The 25412-nt window shown below is 40.2% G+C and overlaps 2 protein-coding genes across 17 annotated transcripts in view; both read right to left on the reverse strand.

The window, feature by feature from the left end:
- Positions 1-367: 367 nt before the first annotated feature.
- Positions 368-17946, reverse strand: MELTF (melanotransferrin). Of its 3 annotated transcripts, XM_071752203.1 has the most exons (16): positions 17702-17945; positions 15035-15198; positions 12626-12725; positions 11055-11237; positions 10616-10772; positions 9726-9793; positions 8782-8969; positions 8419-8599; positions 7342-7493; positions 6827-6923; positions 5782-5976; positions 4394-4550; positions 2792-2859; positions 2509-2696; positions 1525-1720; positions 368-531 (listed from the first exon to the last, which is right to left on the reverse strand). In XM_071752203.1, the coding sequence occupies exons 1-16, from the start codon at positions 17745-17747 to the stop codon at positions 461-463; spliced, it is 2211 nt and encodes a 736-aa protein (XP_071608304.1). In that variant the 5' UTR covers positions 17748-17945; the 3' UTR covers positions 368-460. The 3 variants fall into 3 exon arrangements, with proteins under 3 accessions (XP_071608304.1, XP_071608303.1, XP_071608305.1); XM_071752202.1 differs by having other exon boundaries at positions 368-1720; positions 17702-17946; XM_071752204.1 differs by lacking the exons at positions 368-531; positions 1525-1720 and having other exon boundaries at positions 2583-2709; positions 17702-17946.
- Positions 17947-19812: 1866 nt separating this feature from the next.
- The window catches only part of DLG1 (discs large MAGUK scaffold protein 1), a 143389-nt gene continuing 137789 nt past the window's right edge, over positions 19813-25412 (reverse strand). For all 14 annotated transcript variants that reach the window (XM_071752195.1, XM_071752192.1, XM_071752191.1 and 11 more), the window contains 3 exons: positions 24653-24762; positions 24223-24314; positions 19813-21546 (listed from right to left, as the gene is read on the reverse strand). In XM_071752195.1, coding sequence (XP_071608296.1) covers positions 21440-21546; positions 24223-24314; positions 24653-24762 — 309 coding nt within the window. In that variant the 3' untranslated portion in view covers positions 19813-21439. The remainder of the gene's footprint in view (positions 21547-24222; positions 24315-24652; positions 24763-25412) is intronic.

The following is a 25412-nucleotide window of genomic DNA, read 5'->3' on the forward strand; positions in this document are numbered from 1 at the left end:
CATTGCTGCCCTTGCTTTATCATACTGAGCAAGTTTAAGAGTAATTTTAAATATTTTTTTTCTGTAGTGTTGTATGCAAAATAATACTTACAAGTGAAATTCCTGCCTACAAACAAAATCATTCCTTGAAAGAAAAAGGTGATGAATCCAAACATCTGTAATAAGCGATGCAAAAAAGCAAGGAAGTGGTAGACTTCTTCAGGGGCCCTCTAGATTTCATTTCCTTCCCCCTAAAACCTAGGTAATCTTGGAACAAATTAAACAGTTGAGAAAAGCTGAAAAGTGGGATAAGAGAAGCAAGGAACAAGTAAAAATTTCCCAGGCAAGTGGGAAACTATCTTGTTCAGTTACCAGGCCAAAGTCTGGATAAATCATAATTCTCCTGTTTATTTGTTAGTTTTCATTTATTTACATTATTATTATTTAGTTTTACCAGTTTTGGCGTTTTTTTATCCCAGGATCATGAGGTGGTAGCTGTAGTCAGGAGGAGGCTGCCTGCCAGCAGCACAGCAACATTTGTCGTTACTGCAGCTATGGATAAAAATAAAAACTGAATGCTACAGGTCAGTAGATATAGAAACAGTTAAGCAGAACTGAACTACTTTGTTTCACTAACAGTAAATACAAGTTTCATAGAGAGGCACTCAGATAAACCCATGTAGAAAGAGGACAGCCACAAGTTTCTTCGTGGAGATTATGTCTAATTAAAGATGACAGGTTAAATAACATCTTTCTCAAGCAGTGAAGACAAGTAGGTGTGGAAAGCCAACAAGCTCAGTGGATGCACACATGTAGCCTGGTTCTTTTCTGTGCCAACAGGTAATCCCCCAAGTCTCTCTGGCCTTCTTTTTCATCCAGTGACTTTGCAGATTCCCCTCACTTTCTTCTACTGGAAGGTGGAGGACCTTGCTCCTGGCAGAAGCTGTATTCTGGGCTGCAGGTTGTCTCTCTGTCCAGAGCCTGTCTGTCCCCTGTGCACTTACCTCTCCTAACAGCAGAGCTCAGGAGAAACTGTTGCCCACAGCAAACCAGCCACAAGGCCAGAGAGGATTCACTAGACAAAATTTCTGATACTCCCTTCAAGATGAGGAAATTCTTTTACAGGTTGGACACCCATCATCCATCTAACAGCACCTGGAAATCCTCCAGCCCAAGGCGATTCAACATCAGCAACAATAGCAAAGATGCTCCAGTTTTGGACTGATCTTGTCAACATGCTGACCTTGTATTGCTGGCTTCTGCCCAAATTTTATCCCATCCACATGGACTGGGCAGCTTCCATCCCCACCACACTCCCCTGATGAGCAGGTGCTGTTAGCACTTGCCCTGCAAAGAGGTAGGAAGAGGCAATCTAATGTTAGCACAGCATGTTATCCAAACTGCAGTTTATCTGAAGAAAGTGGGGTAGGGCAGAGGTGGCCTGGAAGTTGCCATTTGGACCACACTAGTCCAAGCCTTGTATCTGACATAAAATAAGAAGGGGAATGACAGTAGTCATGAGTAGATATTGGCTTGTCTTATTACCTGCCCCAGAACACTGTGATGTTTGCATGCCTTCAAGGGACTCAATGTATTCACTCCCCAACCATTCTGCATATGTCCTCCTCTCTTCTACTGGCACAATCTTTACAGCAGAATCTTTAAAGATCAAGTTCTTTCCTTGAAAAGTTGAGGAATCAAACATTTTGAATCCAGTTCCATTGCTATTTCCAAAGTAGGCCTGAAAACAATGCAAAATTTTTAGTCTTTGCAAGATTAAGTGCCTCCTACAACACGAAAAAGCAATAGGAATGGTTTTGTAGATGAAAGGTTCATAAGCAATTGCAGAATCTCTCTTACATATTTGCTTTTAGTAGATGAGATGGAGAATTCTGCCATTGGCAATCACAAGAAAAGCATTTGCGATTTTGATTTTTTTAGTCATTATCTGCAAAGAGCTGTATTAAAAAAAAATAAATTATTCTGTCTAAATATTGTGTAATAGAGGGTTTGGCTGTACAGGAGTTCCAGAAATTACTGAAGCCTATCATGGAGATATCCAGTACTGTTTTTAAACTTTTTAAACTTCAGTGTTGTCTGGAACTCAGCTGTGGGAGCCAGGCATGGTCTGGCTGGCTGGTTTACCGTGTACATGGCTGCAGCATGAACATACACAGCAAGGTTCTGTTGCATTCCTAGGAAAAACCCAGGATGGAAAAGTGTTACAGTGTATTCTTATGTCTTGCAGACTTCAAAGTCATGCAGTTTAGGGACACATCTTGTGCTCCAGGTAAATTACTACTGAAACCAGTTGCTGGGCAAAAAGTTGAAATCCCTTGTGCACCACAGTGGTTTTACACAGGTTGTATTTTAGTTTCTCTGTCCCACTCCAACAACAGGGACAGCACACATGCTGCCAGTCCCATGATGCAAGGGACATGGTGTGGCAGTATGGTCCTTGTTATCTTAATCCTTGGGCTAGCTTAGAGCATATTTAACTCCCCCAGAACATAAATGGATTATTAATACCTGGGCTTTGTCCAGTAGTCCATACAGAGCAAAAATGTTGGTATCTGGGTGAACCATAACGGCCTGAGCTGGCACTTGAGCCAGGTGACACTCAGCAAACTGGGTGACTTCAGCACGGGCCCCATTTGGACAAAGTAACTGGAAATCACTGGACTTCAAGTTTTGAGCCCAACTCTCAGTATTCTTACCTGAAAAAAGAAACTGGTCATTGTCACTCATTGAATGCTTTAGAACAAAAAATGTTCTGTAAGAATGAATTATAATAGGAAGTAAAACTAAGTACCATCTGTATTCTCAAACACCGTCGAGTGCTTCACAAAGGCCACATCCCCAGAGCCCTGTGCCAGGCACCTTTAGGAAATGAAAGAGAAAAATTCAGTTCAAAGCATCTTTATGTGAAACACTACTTTTTTTTCCCTAGTAGTTGACAAGTTTAGAATTCAATTTTTCTTACATACATTCCTGCAAATGAATGCAATGGACCCTACAGTAACAAGCAAAAATAAAACCAGAAATGAAGCATCTTGGAAAAGAGAAGGAAAAAAAGCAACGCATTTGCAGAGTATTAACAAATATCCTGAATTAAGAATTTTGAGAGGAATAGAGCAGACTGTTTTGACTGAAAATAGTGAAACAACAGAAAAAGCCAAAATTAGATGAGCAAGGAAAAATATTTATGTGATATCAATACAGTATTCCCCATTTACTAAGTTGCTTTCATTCCTTGTTAAATGATATATGAAGAATATGTCATTAAGACATTTGAGTGCGTAACCCAAGAGCTTATCACATTCTGCATATGTGCACGTGTGCACTCACATGTTCTTTTATTTATTTCCAATTCAGAGTGACCTTGGTGCTCACACAGACTGCTTCTACAGCCCTGCACACTGGAGATGCACAGTTAATCTAACTGCAGTTGCTAGTTCCAGAGCTAAGTTCAGTTTCCTCTAACTTTCTGAAGCAGAAACAACCCAACATGCCACGGGCACCCTAGAACTTCCTCTCTTAAAAGTCTGGTATCCCATTACAGAGAGTTTCAGGGTGAAGGTGTGAAACAATGCACCTTTACAAGCATTTGCCATTTCTCGTGTTATATTATGGTGTTATCTATTGTATGATAAAAACAGCACCCCAGACTGTTTGGGGATTTTTGCTAGGCCTGAAATACAAAGCCATCAGATGGAAGAAATGGCATGGTTCTTGCTTCAGACAGCAAAATCAGTGAGCTGCCTGAGCTAGCAAAGAGATACAATTTCCCAGGTATTTTGGGTAGTGTGTGCTTGCAGAGGATTGTGGGTAATAAAGTTCAGTGATGGTATCTTGTAGTTTATTATACAAGTGTTTTCAAGAAGCATTTCTTAAAACAAGATCAATAAATCCAGTAAGGACAATCAAGACCCAACTCCTTGCTCCCCCCAGCCAGCCTGCTGCTCTCAGCATGGACTTACAGCAGCCACATAGTGGCTACTATTAGCCTGCTTCCCTGCTAAAGCTCTTTACAGCTGACCCGATGATTCAGTGTGACAGACAGTCTGTCACAGCAGATTAAAGACTGGAAACCGTTGTCGGTCCCCAGTGGCTGGGTGCCTATTGCTCTGTAAACACAGACATGGATTTGCCCCCTGGTCATCTGGTTGGCTGTGGGCCAGGAAGGTGTCTAAAAGCTTTGACATGATCCAACATAATGCCTTATGCCATACCTGCACTGCTGCAGACATCTCGGGACACATCCTGCAACTGTACCAACAGTACCAACTGTACCAACAGTAGCAACAACCAACTGTAGCCAACAATCACCACTTTCTTCTGACAAGGATGGAAAATAATTACTCCTTGCATTTTGATGAGCTGACAATAAATAACAACCATGTGTATTAATTACCTGAAGGCTCCATTGTAGCTGTAATAACGTTCTTGGCTACTTGCACTGCATTTATTGTTTCCATTGTCATCTCCAATACACAGTTGACAGAGTTTTGATGGGTAATCATCCTGCTCAGCTGAAGGCACACAGCTGGCAGAGAAAAACTCACTCACAGCTGGGGAAAGGCAGACAAATCAATATAGTGAGGTCTTCACAAGGAAGGTACTTGCATTGTGATTAAGTTAGAACCAATGCAGATTTCAATAGAACACTAAAAATATGAGTTGCAGCTTTCTTATTACAGTTCATAAGCTGCAACTTTTTAAATGTTTCCTAAGCATCATTTATATGATTGTGTAATGAAACCAGAGAGCTTCCTGGAAGATAGAAATCAGTCAAGCAAAATTTAAATCTGGAGTCCTGTGGTCACTGATTCATTGTTTGTGTTTCATTACTCCTTTACTAAATACAGTTTGAAAATAAATGCAGTAAAATTTAAGACTATATTTACTGCAATGACACCCCAGAGCTGGAATAACAACCTAGAGATGTATCTGTAAAAAAAGAACCTGGGCTTCCTGGTGGACAATCTGAGTCAAGCATCATGCTTTTGTGCCAGTGAAGGCTGAAGGCAGACTGAGTTGCGTCAGTGGAGCAGGCAGGGGGAGTGATGATACCCCTCTGACAGCTGTGCCAAGTTCTGAGCTCTCAGGGTTAAAAGAACTTTGATATTCTAGGGCAAATAAAGTGGAATGAAAACCCAGTTCTTATTATAAGGGCTGGAGCACATGACAGAGAGGACTTAGAGCTGGTTTTGGTTATCTGGGAGATAAGACAGCTAACAATTAATTGCTGTCTTCATTTACATGGTGTTTTTTTCAAGAAGATAGACCCAGATACTTCTCAGAGATGCAGAGCAAAAGAGTGAGAAGCAACAGACCAAAGTGATGGGAAGGAAAATTCTAATTAGATAGAAGGAAAAAATATTTCTATCAAGGATGGTCTAACACTGGGACACGAGTCTAGATAGGTTATGTAACTCCATCCTAGGAGTTACTCAAAGCCTTCCTGGACATGGCCCTGGGCAATGTGGTCTAACTGGACCTGACCTGAGCAGTTGATTGACCAAATAACCTCCAAAGGTCCCTTCCAATTTAAATTAGCTAAGGATTTTACAATAAAGGAAGAAAGAAAGGAATATTTTCATGTTAGATACAACATTCTAAGTATGAGCCCTCCACTAGTACACTCTGGTGGCTAATGTAAAATTTCACAGCACCACTTAAACAGAACATCCCTTCCCAAACAGATAAGACTTAATATAGAACTATGGAATATCAAAATTACTTCCCTTATCAAAATTTATAATTAGACTGTATTTTTGTTTTGAAGAACTGTTGTCTTACCTTGAGGAATATTACAGTCTCTGGTCTTAATAACACCTCTCTTAATTAGCATACCAATGGGAATATTCCATCCAGCATTTCTCCCCAATCCTGTGTGGCAGGACTTCTTCCCTTTTAGGTCACTGATGGTGAATGCATTGGACAGATTTCTTTTTACTACTACCACAGCATAGTATGCATTGCTGCTGTCATCAGCTTGTGGACAGAAACAAAACACATTACAGCTTCTCTTCAGCATTTCCACTGCTTAATGATCATCTACAGATCCATTACACTTACATGGTCCCAAATTCAATTGCACCAACGAGCAGCTAGTTGGGAATTATGAATGCACATGCAATTATTCTTCAGTTTCACCTCACAATGTTGCATTCACTTACAGCCTCTATACTGGTACTGCTATGCACTTGAACTGAGTAATCTAGCAATGGATATGAAAATGTTCTTGTTAATATCAGCTCTTATAAATACATCCCTCTGAGAAACAACATTTGGGTCAGAAGTGATAGCAAAATGGCTTTTAAAGTTATTTTTATGTGAAAACTGAAAGTTGTATAAAAATTTCCATGAGTTTTGCAGCATACTGAATTTCTGCCCTAGTGACACAACCACCCACAAGCCCTCTTTTCATCAGTGACTCTGAAGCAGCCACACTGACAGGAAGGATATTTTTCTAAGTAGAATCTATTGTGTGATTTCTGTATTTTTGCTTATGTAAAAGTATTTTTATTTTGTGAATACTATTTTTTTCCATTGTAAATATTTTTTTGTGGAACTGAAAGACAAACAGATATGCACAAGACTCAGAATTATGAAAGATTCTAGCTGGTCCTGCAGCAGGACAGATAAAATTTGACACAAACAAACTGAAGAAACCCATTCCATATTTACTTCCTCCTCTGTCCATGGTGGGAGGATAATAATTCTCATTTCCTTTGAAAACAACTTTCCCAGCAGGACTAGGGAACAGAGGTTTAGCTTTTGAACTGTTTTCAAACAACCTGGAAAAATTAAGGTCTGTATTTATGTTTCCTGACCTTCTTACCAGAATAACTTTCTCCAGCAGCTGGTACAAGGCCATATGTCTTCCCAGCTGTGTAAATATCAGCTCCACCCAGAACTACAGCATCAATTTCCTTTTTCTGAAAAATAAGAAAAAATAAGATTTCTGTGAAAAAAGAAAAAAACAGCATATAACTTCCCTGCTACAATGATGACAACTCTAGCATCATACCTATTGCATCTGAAAGGGCAAGTCTGACAGTAAAAGAGCAACACACTGCTAAAGAAAAAACTCAGAAGCTGCATAAAGCATCATCAGTGAAATGGGGACAGGAGATTTCATACAAACAGGCTTGAGCTAGATGGGCAACGATGACCTCATCACAACTGAGGATCATCAGGGTTTGGGACCATCCATACCATGTGAGCTACAGATCACTTCCCTGTAATCCAGTATTCCTACTGGTGACCTAAGTGTGTGTCTCTCTGATTCTACCTACCCAGCAGAGAGCAGCTTGTGGTAATTTGGTTTATTGCACAGTGACTGCAGCAGCCTACCTGGATCAGCTCCATGCACTGTTCCTTTGTCTTGGCTGAAATACACTGAATTGCTGGTTTCAAATTCTTTTTCTTAAAGGCAATGGCCATTTCGCCACATTTCCAAATCTCCTCAGTGGATGTAACACACCAGTTCAGGCTTTCTGGCAGGGCTGCATGAAGTTGGAAAGCAAATACTATAGTTCATTTTCTTTGTAACAGACAAGGAGGGCTTCACACTGCCCACTGTCACATATCTACCACACATTATTAAAAATGCTTACTTCTGCTTTTCTCTCCATACCTGACTTATACCAGATTAGGAACCACAGATCTCTTCGGATAGGTAGCATGTCCACACTGCAAACCTATCCATAGCAAAGGGACAAGAAATCCTACAATTGCTGACTGTTAAGCACAGCCATGAAGTGTCAGCTGAGTGCAGCAAAAACACATCCTGAACATAGGCTTTCTCATCCCTGACAGTCACCGTGCAACCCACAGAAGAGACAAATCTGAGAGGTGGGGGACCTTGCCTGCCACAGCACAGAGCTCCTCTGGGAGGCTCAGCCACCATGATTATTAAACTTGTTAAAGCAGGGATTATTACAGCCTGTGTTTCTGTCTTGACCAGAATGCACATCAAGTAATTTCTACATTCTTCCAGTCATATAAAAGACAGTTAACACTTCAATAAAGGGCAGCTGAGGATCTTTTCAGCTTCTTAATGAAATTCTCTGTTAGGAACCCATTCCTTATGGACTGCCTGAGGATTTACACAGCAACAAATTACTGTTCCCCTTGTTAGCAGGTAAGAAATGGGGGTACCAAGTCACAGTAGCAGCTGACCAGACAAACGTGTCTCATACACCAGAAAGGGTGGAAAGTGCCTACATTTTACAACACACAGTGGGCCAATCTGCACCATAAAGCATTCTGCAATGTGATACTTTTTCTAGGTTAAAAGGTAACCTTTCTCCATGTTAGATGACATCTTGTCACAACCCTCCAAGAGTCTGAAGAAAATAAAGTAGAACAAAGGGGTTCGTTACCAGCTATTTTTATTCATGGTTATGAATAGGAATCAAGGCAACTTACTGTTGGGGTTGCAGCTCAGGGCTTGCATAGCATAAAAGTACTCATCACCCAGCCATGCCTGGTAATTCTGAGCTGTAATTGGAACAAGCTCGGTGGTGGAGTCTCTGAACAGAAGATTCTGGGCACCATAGGCTGCGGAGTCAAACATCTGAAACTTGGTGCCTACCCCATTAAATCTTTGCTGTAATATTAAAGAAAGAGAAAAATTCACCTGTCACACACCCATCTACTCAGGATGTGTGACATCCCATACCCCTTCAAGCCCCACAGAGCTGAAGGTGCTCAGATTTCCTGTCTTCAGACAGGCAGGTGGGAGAACCCCTGTGAAATGCAAAACACTGATGAAAAAAAACGATGTCCTACTTGTCCCTGGTTCAGGAGCTGGAAGACAACTGTCCCATCTGCGTCAGGGCGCACAACCACAGCACGAGCCGGGATTCGAGCCAGGTGGCAGCTTCTCCACTCTGTCACATCAGCTCTGCTGCCACCACGGCACAGCAGCTGGAAGTCCTGGGAGCGAAGCCGCTGGGCCCACGGAGAGAAACTTCTTCCTGAAATCAGACAGAATGTACTTGTGGGACAGAGGTGTGTGAGGTGGGGCTGATGCTTCTCGCTCTGTGCTGCTCTAAGCATCACATGCAGAGCAGAAAACATGTCCTGAACATCTCTGGACTGTTCCTGACTGCACAATGTGTCCCATGCATCTGTGTGGTCCTTTAGTCTTGTATCTCTGATAAGGCAATGAAGAGCTAAACACTGTGAGACTGCCTTGAAATGTGCTGGGGTCTACAACAGTATCAAGAGCATCCTTAAGTCTAAGAGCACATGCAACATTTTTGTTTGTTGTTTTCTTTTTTTCCCCTGTAATGATGGTCAGACAGGCCCATGATATTAAATAACATTATGCTCAGGGTAGATTTAACAAAGTGAAAGATAGGGCAGACCACATTTTGTCAACTTTCTGCTAGTCTCTGCTGAAGTCCCTGAGAAGGCATGAGCAATAAAACAGCCAAGGTCTGTATATAACTAAGAGTTTAGTGCTGCTTGAGCTCCCTTTCCAGAAGCATTTTAAGATTCCCCCTCTAATCTTTAATGAAATTATCTAGCATTTTATAGAGGAAAATGATCAAATGGTCTCCTCTATCTCCTGGTGCATACATCTGTGGGTACATCTGTTTTTGCTATTAGAGTGTTTTTTGCTGATTCCTCAATTCAAAACAAATCAAGCAGTTGGCATTATATTGCCATTACAGCCACTGTACTTCAGACCTTGCAGCCACTGTTCAACAAGCTTCTGGATTACTCACCATCAGTATTCTCAGGCACTGTGCTGTGCTTCACAAAAGCAACTTCTCCAGCACCTTCAGCCAAACACCTGATAAGTAGAAATCCAGCCACAAAGATGTATTATAAAACACAGCTCCTGTGCACTGGTCACTGCCAGCTCTGTGCTGCATTCCACCAGCCACAGCCACTGACCTATTTCCTTCTGCTGAGTTTTGCTCAAGGCAGACACCAGTGGCTGTCAGAGCATGAAGTAAACTACCACTGTCATTTGGTGAACATGAACAACATGTTCAGTGCTGCCTGGGACAAACAACATGACATTCTTTGTCCAGGAGAGTTCTCTGTATACAGCAGTTGCACAATCCTTTGGGGAATATGCAGAGAAGAGCAAGTGTTTCACATAAGCAAATTCTGCCCTCACTTGGTCAAAGTTATTACTCAAGGAGTGGGAGCTACAACACAGCACAAAGAAGTAACACAAGGGAGGCATTGGTGTGAAAAAACAGAGGGCAGAGCAACTCTCTAACTCAGGGCAGCTGAGGTGGGATGACTGAAATAGCTGCGCAGGGGAGCAATTCAGCTCTCAGACTCCGAGGATACCAGGCTTTACTGGGAAAGACACAGCCTGCTGAAACAAACACTCAGCTGGATCAAGGAAAGAGCACCTGCCCAATATAAGTGCTAAATATCCGTTTCTTTTTAATACTCAGGTATTATTACCTGAATTACTGGGTTTAGAATTACTTTTGTTCATATTCTAAATTTAAAGCATGGTTGTTCTAATACAATAGCACATTTTTCTAACAAGATCAACTGGAAGTTCTCTGGCTTCAATTTCCTGTCAGTGAGGCCCAGATACGTCTATGGAGAGAGCATAGTGATTAAAAAATTGACAGTCGTGTCTATTTACCTGAAAGCTCCACTGTAGTCATAGTATCGCTCTTGGGAATTTTGTGAACATTTGTTTTGCCCAGCTGCATCCCCTCTGCAGAGCTGACAGAGAGATCTGGGATAGTTTACACCATTTGCTCCAGGAACACAGCTTGCAGTGAAGTAGTCACTTACAGCTAAATGTGAAATTAAAATGAGAAATTTTTAGCAATGAATAAAGATCCTATGATCTTATTTGAACACATTTACATAGTAATCTCTTAACATTAAGAAGGTATAAGTAATTCTGTCTTTACAAGATGGTTTCTGAGTTTAAGAAAAAACAGCCCTGCAGTCTTCCATCTTACAAAGAGCATCAAAACCAAAGAATAAAACAGCACCTAGAACTACACATTTCTCTCCCAAGACCATATGGAAAGGCATTGCTGAAGAACAGATCTTTGCCCTGTGACTCTTACCTTTTGGAAGGTCACATCCCATTGCTGCCAGGCGCCCGCTGTCCATCAGATAACCCACTGGGACATCCCAGCCTGCAGTCCTGTTGATGCCTGTGTGGCATGAACTGACACCCTTCAGACTGTTGATAGTGATGTTGGAGCTCTTCCTTACGACAGCCACAGCATAATAGGAAGTTCCAATCTCTGCAGCACATGAAGAAAAAGAAGCAATCAAAGTAGCCTCACAGTCACTTTACAGCGAGAGACACTGATCTGTGACATCTTGTGGCTCCTCCTCTACCCACAGGGAGGTTACATCATTCACATCCTTGGTGGAACCTATTGACTGTGAATGTCCTCCATTATATATTCAGTATGAAATGTCCTAGTTGAAGGCCACTAGCAATCTGCTCTAACTTAGAAGGTCACCCTGCTTGGAAAGGGAGGTGGGATAAAAGACAATCAGAGGTTTCTTCAAAGAAGAAAATTTCTATGACTCTATTTGTCTTGAATTGAAATTGATCTAATTAATATCAAAGAAAATTAAAAAAAATTATCCCTCAGTTATCTATTATGTTCTTAATTTTGACACAACATAGCAAGTTGATGTCATTGACGCATGACAGCTGGTTTCATTCTCTTTGATTTACTCTCTGATATAACTTAGTCAATAGTTTAGGGTATGAAGTGATCACCAGGTCATTCAATCTGATTTTATTTAGATCAGAAATCATGACATTTCATTCACGTTTTTCTGTTTTGAGCCCATAACCTGACTAATGCAGACAACCAGCCTCTGAATCATGAGGCCCATTTAGTTACAGTTCCCTCATCAGTTATGATGTAGTGAACAGTGAGAGGAAGCAATGCTGCTGCAGGTGATCCAAGTCCTTATAGACTGTACCCAGCAGGCACTTCTGGGGGTGCTCTGGACAAATCACATTAAGACACAGCCACAGACCAAATCCACCTCCATCTCATAATACAGTGGTGGGGATTGATCCCAGAGCAGCTCCTCCAAGTGGGTCTCTGAAAGTTATGGGGGACATCTTCCAGCTCTGAACTACATGAACATGTTGATACTGAGCCCCTAGTCTGGAAGACAAGTCACTACTGAATTATTGTCTCTGTCTTGAGAGGATCTCAAAGCTTAAGGACGTTGGGAGCAGAATCTATCACTTCCTTCCTTGCAGCAGATAACCATAACACTATTAAAAATAAAACAGAATTATTCTAATTTATGGGATTGAGAGATACAACCTAGTAACAATTTATGCTTTGCAATTCATTTATTTATCTGCAAAGAATGGAACAGTAAGCAGTAAGACAGTAAAAAACCAAAAATGAAAACCAACAAAAAATAACTCAACAAACCTTTAACAGGAATGGCTGTTTTGACAGACTCTACACCCACCCTGCATCTCATTTTTCACCAAGCATTTTGTTAGGGGCCTGGGCATCTGTGAGTGAATCTGACCGTAATCTACTATTTTAGAGTCTTCAAGAGGAGGACCCCATAACATAATGGAAACAAAAATGTGTAAGAACAAGCTCATATTAAGTAATCTCAAAGTTATTTAGTCAGAATATACCTTGATCATATACTTCCCCAACCACAGGCTTCAGACCATGCTCCTTCCCAGCCTGGTAAATCAAGCGACCATCCAGTGTCACTGCATCTGCCAAATCATCCTGTGCAGACACAAGGGCAGAATACAAGTTGAAGTTCAAGCATCAGTATTTCTCAACAGCCAGAGGCAGAGTACACATGAATTTAAGAGTTTCATTCATATTTCCATGCAAAACGGCACTTTCTGGAAAGTTCAGCCTTTGAGCTCTGTTTAGCAGAAGACCTTCCAACAATAGCTTGTGTATAAATAAAAAGACAGTAAAAATGCCCATTGTACATAAACATTAAGTAGTTTACAGGCTAAGGACCTCTTGCCTTCAAGTGCATACAACCACTGCTGAGTCGACTAATCAGCAGCACTGTGGGTATTTTCCTTTTTCTGCAGCAATAACTTGTCATCACATTTAGCAAAAGCAGGGGATTATTCCACATAAAATTTTCTTGCTAAGTATATGTGCGATGGTAATACCCTGTTATTTACTTTCAGAAGGACTTCATTTGTGTGTCAGAACATTTGAGAATTATCTACAGAAGAGTTTAAAGACCTGCTGAGAAATGGCTCCAGACACGTTAAATATTGTCAGGTTCCCTAGTTTAACATTTAAACAGTTCTTAACTTTTAAGCACCTTGAAAGAAGATGCATTTTTACTTTATCTATGTACTAACACATTCACAGGACTAAGTCCAAGTTATGTAGTACTGCAAAGCAGCATATCTCTGCTTCTTCAGCCATTGCATCCCACTCCCTTTTTGTCTTCAAAGAGCAGAGTTCAGTATGGATGCGGATTCCACAGAGCAGCTCAGCTTAAACATTTAGCAGATTATTAGCACAAGAAAAAAAGACAGGTCTCAAGGACAAAGCCTTCTCTGAAGCCTTACAGTGAAGGTTCATTTCATTAGAAAACTACTTAATGCTACATGCCTGCAGGTTTCTGAGTTGAGCTAATCAAATTTTATAGGAATCTGAGGTTTTTAGATAGGTTGCTTAAAAATGCAACTCTGAGTGCACTGCATTTCAGAAGCAGACACTCATTAACCCTTTTAATAACCACCTCATTTGCAGAGTCTAACAGGTCCCTCTGTGGAATGCAGCCATCAGCCAAGCAGTTCTCGGATGATCTGACATTAGAAAGTATATACTGCCTGATTCCAAGATAAGACCCACACATGTATTAGTATCTGATCCTAACATTCTTCAGTACAGTCTTGATTCTCTTGCTTAAGAACAGTCTTTATCAAGAGGCAATGAGGTAGTTTTAGTAGTCAGATATCCCTTCTGCTGCTGTTGACAAAAACTGCAAGATACCAATTTCTGGAATTTGTAGCTTTTACTCTGTCCACACAACCACCTGTCTCATCTCCCTTCAAACTGCTCTGCCAGGCCTCGTTTTCTGGCTCTAAACCTCTTGGCCTTGACAGGCTGCACCTCCTTCACAAAACCCTGATTTTTGGGCATCTCCACACAGGAGGTATGAAGAATGTTGTTTATTAACACAGCCAGCCCTCCTCTCCTTCCCCCCCATACTCTTCCCGTGAAGATAACTATGATCACCTGCTTCCACACTTCCTCTGATATTCACTTGTTGCTTCCCACCCCCTCCCCTAAGGAGGGAGTTATTTTCATACATGATTTTGCAAAGCCACAAAATCATGTGGCTTTGAGTTGTGCTCCTTTTGGAAAGTAAGCATGCTCTGTGCAGCTGAAAATACAGCTGGGTTTGCATGCCCTTTGTTCACCCTACTTGCTGCTTTGTCCCTCTCATACTCCATTACTGGAAGATTTGATTTGGCTTTACATTGATCTCATCTATATGTTCAGTGATTTCCACAATGGGACCCTGAAATTGGAGTTTGGTCCAGAGTTTATTGAAATTCAATCTACTTATAGGCTCAGCAGCACAGCTTTAACTACTGTCTGCATCTTACAGCTCCGGCCCTGCCTAAATATCTGCTAAATAAATCTGACACAATTCCCAAATCCAAGATTAGCATTTGGGAGGACATATTTAAAGACCTTTGCTGTATTCTTAATGACTGGCCATATGTGAATAGCCAAATAGATAACACAAGGCTATTCTGACACTCAGGCTCATATGTATACGTTTGTCTTTTAAAAAAAATACACGCTTTAATTTTTCAGAGACATGGAGGAAGCATATGTACTCAGCTGCCCAGGTCACCAGACACTCACCACAGGACTGTGTACATTGCCACTGGATATTAGCTACATGGGGAAATCACAGAATGGATTAGGTTGGAAGGGACCTTAGAGATCATCTATTCCAAACTCTGTACACAGGCAGGGATGCTTCCCAAATAGACAAGGTTGCTCAAGGCCTCAGTGAAGTCACTGACACTGCTGTCACTCACCTTGATCATCTGGGTGCAGTTAGCAGCTGATCCCCCCTTTGTACACTCCAGAGAGGGAAGGATGCCAGCCTCACCAAAGGCTTTACTCATGTCATTACACTTGGAAAGTTCTTGCTCAGAGACAGTGCACCATCGGACACGTTCCAGGCCAAGAGCTGCAAACACTACACCAAGAGAAAACATCTTATAAAACAAATCAGGGCCTTTGGAACAGAGCTTGTAATTTAAAGGTTCCCAAAGAGCCAACCTTTCATTCCATTCTTCCTCTCAAACTGGAGAAATCAGGGATCTTTCAACACTGAGCCTTTAAAGATGGCTCCCACTTTGATTCATATTAACAGTGCTTTGGACTGGAAATAGGACAGGCTCAGACAGATACTGAAATCTGATGGCTTTGTTCCTGACATAAGAAACATGGGCACCATGAAACAGGTCAGTGTTTCCAGACTAGCAATTAAAATTATTATTTACAATGACACATTACAAAACTGAAGAGAATGTCCAACGACAACTCTGTCTCAAGCATTGCTACTTAGTACCTGGAGTACTGCCCCAGCCCTTTTTGGTCTGAATAAAGAAGCAATGTTAGGTGCTCAAGAGCCTTGTCACAGGCTTGTTACGAAATGTAAACTTATCCCTTCAAAACACTCTTTCATAAGAGGCTGTTTCCACAGTCACGAAACAGGGAGGGCAGTTCCATGAATGAAAAGATTCAAGTTAAGTAGTGGAGATTCCATTAAACAGTGAAGAAAGGTGTCTTTCAGCAGGCTCAACGGCCACGCTTCTATGTGCGAAAGCTACAAACACTTGGTTGCTTCTGTTAGGGATATGTCAGAAATTATGCAGCTGTACATAAAATGCATATACAAGTACACTTTACGCTGATAAAAAAAACACAGATCGTTTGTCTAAGCATGAGACATCAGATTCCATTGCTTTTCTACAATTTTTTTAAAAGTTGTCTGCTGTAAATTACTTGCCAAATGGTTTTCTATAAAATCCAATTGGCCCTCTACGTCCCCACCATCACCATGCAGTTGAAATACATCTAATTTTGCAAATTAAAATTATTCCACTAGTGCCCAATAGTAGCACATTTTTTGACTTAGTGACTGCAGAGTAAACAAAATCCTTGACACCATAAAGCCCGTTTTGCACCCAATACTGAAACAAGAGGGTTTGGCTTGCTGCTCTACTGCAACTCAGAGCCAACTCTGCTGCCTTCAACAAACACTAACGCAGACTTGGAAAGCTTACAGAAGTTTTCATGGCAGCACATAGAGGGAGAAACAACTGCCTTCCTCTGAGTGATAGGAATTCTGACAACCAAGATGGGCAGAAGGCACAATAGAGTCATAGTAAGAAGGCATCTCACAGAAACTTAACATCTACCTCATCTACTTGTGTGAAATTTTCAACATTAATTTCCTGGGACAGGAAGAAGAACCCAAGTTTTCATTGATAAAGGGGTTTGGTTTTTTTCTTCTCCTAAACACAGGCAAGTAGACATTAAATTGGGGCCTCAGGATTCCAGTACATATGTCCATTTTTCAGCCTCAGCATTGTGGTTTCAGATATAAACGCAGGTTTATAAACATTGCAGTTTTATATATAAACACACAGGAGATAATGCACGAATTATATCAAGGAATAATTAGCTGTATACAACTAAAACATGAAATAAAGCTCATTTGGCTCCATATTTCAGCCAGAATAGTGAAACAGCATGAATCTGTTGCTTTTTTCCTTACTCGTTTAAGAGGCAATTATTTTGCCCCTTTCCAAACTGCTGAACTTTGTTGTCACAGGCAAGCCAGATCCTGGGCTTTCCTGGCTTTCCTGTTTCCTTCCTTACAAGCTAAACCAGTTGAAGTGGGCTTGAGTACAGACAAGGTGTGATGTTACCCCCTCTCCCTACTTCAAAGCAAGAACATCTTAACACAGTCAGTCTGAACTCAAGTTGCTTCACAATTTTGGCCCTTCTCTATATATGTAGATATACACAAAAAGCATGAAACAGCAGGACTTGGCAACTTCCATCTGCAAGATGCTCAAGGTCCTAAACACACATATAAGGATGGCTGGAAAACAATTAACTCCTTTGCTGAAAGGAACAGTACTACATTATGTGCCATATTATCAAATGGATAATAATACAGCTATTAAGACACTATTAAGGGCTTTCAACAGCAACAGTGTAAAAGAAAAAGAGAATAAACTAGGATAATTTCCTTTTGAAGAACTTCAGAAACAGCATCTACATCTCTGGTGAAATTAAAAGCATTCACCATTAGAATTTGGCAGTGACAGGAGAAAGCCAACATTTCACACAAAGCATGATAAGTGGAATAAGGCAATTATTTATATTTTAACAAAATAACTGTCACAGAATCATTCACACTTGTAAGAAACAGACACCATCAAACCAAAATGAGTAGATTCAGTGTTGAAAAAATATTAAACAACCACTGAGTCAAAACATTAAATAACTATTGAGTCAAGAGCTTTCTCCAATTCTTTTTCTATTTTTTGTATTCTCTTTCTAGTTCTTTTCTTGGCCATATGAGACTAGTTCTGAAATGTCTGGTTTCCTTCTCCTTTCCCATATGACATGCAATAAACTGGAAAGATACCATGTCACAGCAAAAGTTTTTGGAGGGCACTTACCAGCATGAAAGAAGAGAAGACAGAAGACATTTCTGGAGCTCTTCATGGTGAAAATTTTGAGAGTTGTGCTTTTCCCAGCCTTCAGAGATCAAGGCTTCTTCAAGTGTGATATTCTCAGCCTGGTCTTTGGTGAAAACCAGCAGCATTCAGTTGCAGTTGCACTTTGTTCACCAATTTATCTTGCTTTCCTTGGCACACGTCACCTAATAATGACTTGAGGGAAAAAAGCTCACCTCTCCTCACACCGCCTCCACACTTGCAAAAAAAATTCAGATTAGGAAATTGCAAAATACCTGAGGCACCAATGAGGTTGTTACTGTTTTAGCGCCACCTATTGACTTCGATAAACAACTACACACTGCCTCACAGGGGCAGGGCAGGGCTGGGTAAAAAAAATCCTCATTTCAGTTATAAGTTCTACATGTTCCCTTTGAGCTGGGGCTCTAGAAACAAACGCAGATTGAAGCGAAACAATTTATCCGACAGAGCTGATGGTCACTTTTTTTGCCACATTCTCAGCATTGTCATGAATTTCATAAAGCCTTAAGAAGAAGAAACCCAGGCTTTCTCAACAGTGAAGCCTGTGCACTCTACAAGTCTGTAGAGTGTGTGTACAGGTATGTACAGCAGTGTGTGCTAAGTGCACATCTCGTGAAATTTAATAGCAGGTGCTATGAAATAGCTAAGGCAGTTTGATTTTATTTTTTTTTAAAGGCTTTAGAGAAGGCCCAGGAAGGCTTCTCCTGGAAAGAGTAAAAACTCTGCTAGCAATAGCTCTGTTAAAAGCTGCTGAGACTCTCAGTAGCTTTCACAGAGAAACACTCATTTATGCAGCCCTTTTTTTCTTGAATTCTCATTAGTCAATGAACTACAGCTGCCTGTAACATTTCTAGATAAAAGCCATTTAACCCTGCTTTGCTCTGCTGGCTGCCATTTGTCAGCTCAGCAGCCAGCTAGTATAAAAAGAACATCTGTGTACTGCCAGGAAACCCCATGCACATCTTTACCATCTTCTAACGAGAGCAGGCACAAACACTGTACATGTATGCAGTCTTCAGACAATCTGCACATCCTGTAGTGTTGCATGGCTGCTTTCAGGAGTTAGTTATAGAGCCACTTCCTTCACCATGAGGGTGGTAAGACACTGGATCAGGTTGTCCAGAGAAGTTGTGAATGCCCCTTCCCAGGAAGTGTTCAAGGCCAGGCTGGAGGGGGCTTGTAGCATCGTGGTTTTAGTGGGAGGTGTCCCTGCCCATGGCAGGGGAGTTGGAACTGGATAATCTTTAAGGTCCCTTCCAACTCAAACCATTCTATGATTCTTTGATACTTCACTGAAATTTGGCCATGCTACTATCAAGGCTGTCAGAATCAACCAAAAATGTGAAGAAAATTCCCCTACGCCTTTTGGGTTTTCTGGATCCAGGATTTGTTTCATTCTATCATGACAAATGTGCATGGTAAGATCCGTGGCCTTCAGTCTGAGTGTAGTATAGGGTGATGCTTTGCTAGTAGCTGACAAACACCTATGAGAAAAGTTCTGTGAAAGTTATTCAGACACTCCAATACTTCACAAACCTACTCAGCTGAACAAGACTCTTTCTGATAGGTTTAATAACAGAGGTAAAAACTTGTTATTATGGCTTGCAAATTGCATTGCTGAGATTTAGATTTTTTCTTCAAGTTGGTGTGTTCTATGATGTCTGACTATTCACCTCAGATAATTAGTCACTTTCAAAGAGGAAGACTGCAATACATTTTTAGGTCCTTTATAATTTTACAACATTATTTAGCATTAATTTTGCACACCTTCTACTTCCATTCACAGCAGTCTGAAAGACAATACACCTACTTCACAAACCTAGAAAAACAAAAAAATTTTTTGACCATATACCAGCATTTTACACTTACTGTAAGTCTTAGTATCATTCCACATAACACCAGCAATATTTGTGTCCCAAGTTCAAACCCGCTTTTCATGTAATAACTTCACAAGGCCCAGTCTAGTCACCAGTGTTCCTCTAACACGTGATTTTCACTTACAGTCTGTGACAATTATTTCAAAATTCTACACCAGCTGTATTCCTTTTGATTAAAAACACACTTGACAAATATATTGTACAATAAAGTTTATTAGCTGTTCTCCTCTTTCTAACAAATGGAATGGATAGTGTTGATAGTTCTTTACAAACCAAAGCTAATTTGGTTGTGTGACTGCCCCATGACTGCCATAAGTACATCCCTCCGACAAACAATCAGTTTCAAACAAGCACTGGCAGGTACCAAAGAATATGGGAATTGAAGAATTTCATTACTGAAGGAATATCCAAGTTTTGGTACAAAGTATTTATAACATTCAGCACAGAATTTTGTGCACTGCAAATGGAAGATCTTGTGCCTATGCAATCCGAGATGAACGTGTACAGAAAAACGCAACGTGTTGCTGATTCCAAATTCTCCCTTTGGTTAAGACATGCATATTAAAGGAGGAGAAGGGGGGAAGACAAACACCTGAAATTCCATAGAAAAGAGGAGAACTTGCATGTATTTTTTTCTTGTCACTAATATTCCCTGGACTTTATGCCCAGCCACCATAGCCCATTTGACTTCTCATGATTAAGGAAGGTAAATTCTAATTTGTACTTTTATTCAAAACAAAAAGCTAGGAGTAGGTGGTAAAAGAAAAATATATATTTTTTTATATATATATTTATACGTGTGTGCAACTATGTAAAGAAAATAATTCCCATAGTTACAGAGTTTAGTTAAAGAAAGTTTAATATATATATATTTATTATAACAAAATAGGCAGTTATTGTGGGTAAAATATTCATTAAAATCTGACCCCTAAGAACACACACATTTTTAGGCTACCAATCATTCTCTCATTGCCCTAATGACCATCTCTGCAGCTGTTTTCTGTAGTACTGCCAATGGAAATTTGGCATTCTTCTGAAAAATACAAGGTTTCCTAGCACCTAAACATATTTTAGGCTCAAAAAGTGTGATGACCATTATCTATAAACAATTTCTGTAAGACACTATAAATAGTGTTTCATGATGAGGATTAAAAACATTACACATCTTTGTCCCTAGCAATTTTATTGGCAAACAATGAAAAAATATAAGAATATCCATATGAAATTATGAAAATGAATATCCCTTGAGGATTGTAGCAGGAGCTAATGAAAACGTTAACTCAAAATTTGAAAGTTTCTCTCTAACTGCCTGGAAAGGGGAAAAAAAAATCACTGAGAATAGAATTTAACTCAGAAAATAAAACCTCGAATTGACTGCCCTGACCAAACCATGCTATTAAAGTTAAGCGTGCAAAGTTACTTATGATTAACAACTTCCTTGAATACAACTTTTCTTTCAATTGTTATGAAATTTTAAAAGAATGTCTATAAAGCTTTTTTGAAAAATCTTTGAAAGTTACTTTCCCTTAAACATTAAGGAAATTTAACAAGCAATTCCCTCCCACCCCCACCCCAAACTAATAGCTGGTCAGGCCACTCCACCATAATGTTTGAAAAATGGCAAACCAACAACACACAATTGTACAAATTATTTAAACTAAGAGAGACACCAGATGTAAAGCATTATGGGAACTGCAGAATGTGATGGTTAGGGTATGAAACACGCTGGAAAGAACTAGAGGCAGGCTCCTCTGGAAGGGCTTAAGAGTCGTCTGATGTAGTAGGTGATATCAGTTAGAAAATGAAAAATAAAAATCTGTTTTCATAATTTTTCCTTTGCTGGAACCCAGATGTAAGGCCCAGACTGTTCCTCTATGATCTGTTTCACTTGGTTGTAGATTTCTTCCAGTGTGTCTCCTTGGACAATAGCTGCAAAACATAATGTGGCAGTCAGAAATCATCCTTCCCAGTTCTGTACAGGTGTACAGATGTTCCAAGATGTTCGTTTCTCTCAAAGCAGCAAGAAGATTTTAGATTGCTGAAGGAATGGACACCCACAGAGATTTCTGATTTCTGTGCTGGAGAGAAGCACATTGTTGATGGGACTGCAGGGCACACAAAGCTCCAGCTCTCCCACTCAGATGTTTTCCCTTTGCTGCAAGTATACACATAACATTATGGAGGTTTTTTGGCTTTTCCTAACCACGTTATAACTTATCTGAGTCTACTGACATCCTCCAGTGTTCTTTTTGGTTCATGTGTGTTTCCAGCATAATGAAACAAGACAGTTCAGAGTTGTGTCCTGCGCAGCCTGTCTGGGTCAGGGTTGGTGTAATGCAGACTGGTCAGCTCAGCTGGATCCTGAAACTTCATAGCAAGGCTCACTGGCACTGGGATTTCTACCTGCTAGCACTGTCTTCATTTTTGGCAAAAAAAAAAAAAGGAGTTTGTTGCCCAGCCAATAGATTCAACCTTCCCGATATAGTTAAAAGCACAATTTATAGTCAGATGCTGTAAGTTAGAGAGATTTTCTCCAAGGCCAGAAAATAATTAGAAGTGAGCTAATAAGGATGTGTTCTGATATATCAGTGTAAGTAGAATCTGGTGAGAATGTGGATGAAATTTGAGCTGTTCTTACCACACTGAAATTGCAATCTGAAAATGCATTCACCATGAAATAGCAGCTTCTTTTTAATTAGGATTGCCAATTCAGTATTGATAACCAATGTAGAAAGCTTAGCATGACAGATAATTTTGGAGGCAAGTCAGACTCACTCTGTAATGCACTCTGTGCATTGATACATTACTGCTGCTTTCAAGCTTTGTTTTCATGCAGATTACTTCCTTTTTATTCCTACTCATCATTCCCATCTGCAGCCCATTGTCATATTCCTGTTGGAGGATGAGGCTGTTTGATCAGTATGGCTGAAACGTAATGTTCACAGAACCACAGTGCATTAGAAAGACCCAGAAATGTCTTTGCAGTGCAAGCAACCATAAGCTTTAGCATCTTACTTCTCTCCAGCTATGTTTAATCACACTTCTTCCAAAGCTCAATACCCTCAAAACAGAAGATGGATGCACTCTCTGTGTGCTTTAGTGCAAATTTTAAGTCTGTTTAAACTTAACTTGCTGATGAAGTTGTTTTCAGTCACCTCACTCAAAATGTGGTATTTTTTAACAGATTAGGAAATGCTCACACATTCTGTTTTATGACCTGACTCATATGAGTGGCAGCCTCCAAACTGTAAGTGGTAAGTGGGATTTGTTATGTCTTCAAGTATCTCAAAAAGATTCAGAAACTGACTTCTGGCCTGAGCCGGATCATCAAGGATAGAAACTTAATATTGCTATCTTCCTTTGCCAAGAAGCTTTATACTTCTAAGAAGAAGCATCACCTGCAGCACTAGAGCTCTTTAAAAGGCCTGCAGGTTTTTGAAACATCTTGAACGTTGCACCTTATTTTCCTGATAAATTGTCCTATATAATGCCCAGAGACATACCAGCTACTAAGGAAATATTTAATTAATAAATATTAAGATGAACTTATTTGCTTCCTGAACAACAAACCTCACACATTTGCAAGTCATTTGGTAATAGTAGGAAGAATTTGCAATACGCTTTGTGAGTCCCATAACTTCCTGGGCTCAGAAGAAAGTGAGAGAGCTAGATGCAGTATTGGAATAAACAGTGACAGCTGAGAGGCAGCAGAGGGAGGCAGACAAGAAAGGATGGACTCAAATTGTCCACTGTGTGGGTGACACACAATGTAGAGAACAAGGCAGCAGTAAGAGTGGGGCTGGAAGTCTTCAGGTTCCTGTATCTTTCTCCCAGTGAAGCCACCACCCATTCCTGTGTCACTGCCCAGGTGGAGCAGACTGGTGCCTTCACAGCTCTGCCCACGTAAGATGCGGAAGAAGGAACAGAGCAAGGGAGTCATGTCACAGAAAGGAGGTGAACAGGGCAGCAAACAGTCAAAGACTGTAAAAGAGAGCATAACAGGAAGGAAAGGAGCAAATTCGATCTAGGACAGAAATAGGGAAGGCTGATTTCCATCCTCCTGAAGACCCTGACTTGATCAGTCTCTTCCTACTGCAAGACACATTGAGAACACTTAGCAGAGTTTGAGTGCTTGCAGCCCACCCCTTGCTATTACAGTAAGGTCCATGCACAAATTTAATTTGCTAAGCAACATAATGTTGTAGTACCCAATTCCCAGAGGCTTAAATAATTACTACCTTTCTTAACTTCCTGATTTTAAAAAAAATGGAAAGTAATAATTTTCTGCAGGGAGCTTCGCTGGACAATCTCAGCTTTGCAAATAAAAAGCTTTGAGCGTACAGTGTATCAGCAAAGCAAGCATCTCTGTTACTGCAGTACCTGCAAAATGGTGAAAAGTATCATGGTTTTTAAACCCTAAATTAAGATCTCATTCATTTTCTGTGTATTTTCAATTCAATGAACAAACTGAAATCAATATAGAGGTACTAATATGGCTCTATGCTTTCAAACAACAGAACAGCCTGAGCAGTGAGGCAATTACTATTTTACGGCAAACAACAAAATTTCAGCTCTTGCAAGGGAACAGTCTCAAGCAAAACACACCTGTGAAGTGTTCAGTAAATTCTTGTTCCAGTTTCATGGCTCTCTCAAATGTCTTCCTGGCTTGCTCTTCTGTTAAGCGTTTATTCATTTCCCTGAAATTGAAACATTATACATTTTAAAACTACTATAAAATACTTGGAGCCTTTTCTGAGTCTTAACCCAAATAAGAGGCAGTTTCCTAAATAACACACTTATGCAAAGACTGTAGTGAAAATGAGCTGTTTGGACATAATGTTCCATGGAATTTATCACTACAACATTTATTCCCAATAACTTTAATTTGGATTATAAACCCTGACCAAAAGTCCCTAGAAAATAAACTCAGGAAAGTAAATATTGATTAAAATGCACATATGACAATTGTCTTCACATAACTTGTAGCTGGCTTTTTCAAATTCTCAAACAATTCAGCCTGAGTCACTTTACTTACATGATATTTTCCACTGCTTTGGGTTTAATAAAAATGGAGATGGGGTAGAGCTGGGCAATCTGCAACCTTTTGATCGCATTACCAGAAACATCAAGAATGCAATGTTTGCCCTAAAAAGTGAGAGAGAATGGAAAATGACACTAAGCAAAGTTTAAGTCACAGGTATGCATAGCGTAGTAATTTAGAAGAGAAAACACATCTCCCTTGGAGCCAACAAAATTAGAGCATAGAGTCAGTTGACTAAAATACAAAAAGCTTTTACTTTAGCAGATCAATGTGAACAGTAGAATGCTGTAAACCAGGACACAAACCCACAAGCAGCATAAAATCAAATGCTACTCATATCATACAGCACACTTCCTAAACTCCTGGGAGATCATTCCTGGAGGGCATGTTAAAGAGCAAGAAAGTGATTGTAGTCTGAAATGACTGACAGGTTTCTACTTCCTGGCAGAAGAGATCACTAGGTTCATTTACACTAATTCCTAGCACAACAAACCCACACAACTCTATTTCAGGAATTCTCAAGGAAGCCAGAAATGTTCTTCCCACATGAGCAACACATATTTGCTAGCTTTCAACTGATGAGCAGTTTCCCAGGATCCAGTCAACAGATCTGAATGTTGACTGGTATAATTTAAGAAAGGTGTCTGCATAATCTAGCAGAGTATTTTACTACATGTGCTGAACTGTCCACATCTTTCGTCTGGTTTCTCTTTAAATATTGCACATGCTCTGGCAAATTAGAATAAAGGGCATT

The sequence above is a fragment of the Heliangelus exortis genome, chromosome 9, assembly GCF_036169615.1.
Source record: "Heliangelus exortis chromosome 9, bHelExo1.hap1, whole genome shotgun sequence".
In the NCBI taxonomy this organism is placed as follows: domain Eukaryota; kingdom Metazoa; phylum Chordata; class Aves; order Apodiformes; family Trochilidae; genus Heliangelus; species Heliangelus exortis.

Bases quoted from the DNA above. Each gene is read 5' to 3' on its own strand.
- MELTF (XM_071752202.1), bottom strand. From the start codon at position 17,747: ATGAAGAGCTCCAGAAATGTCTTCTGTCTTCTCTTCTTTCATGCTG. The intron at 6,924-7,341 runs GTAGGCTGCTGC...CTTATTTTTCAG, and splicing joins AGTGCATGGAGCTGATCCAG to AAAAAGGAAATTGATGCTGT. The intron at 4,551-5,781 runs GTAAGACAACAG...GCCTTTCCCCAG, and splicing joins AGACTGTAATATTCCTCAAG to CTGTGAGTGAGTTTTTCTCT.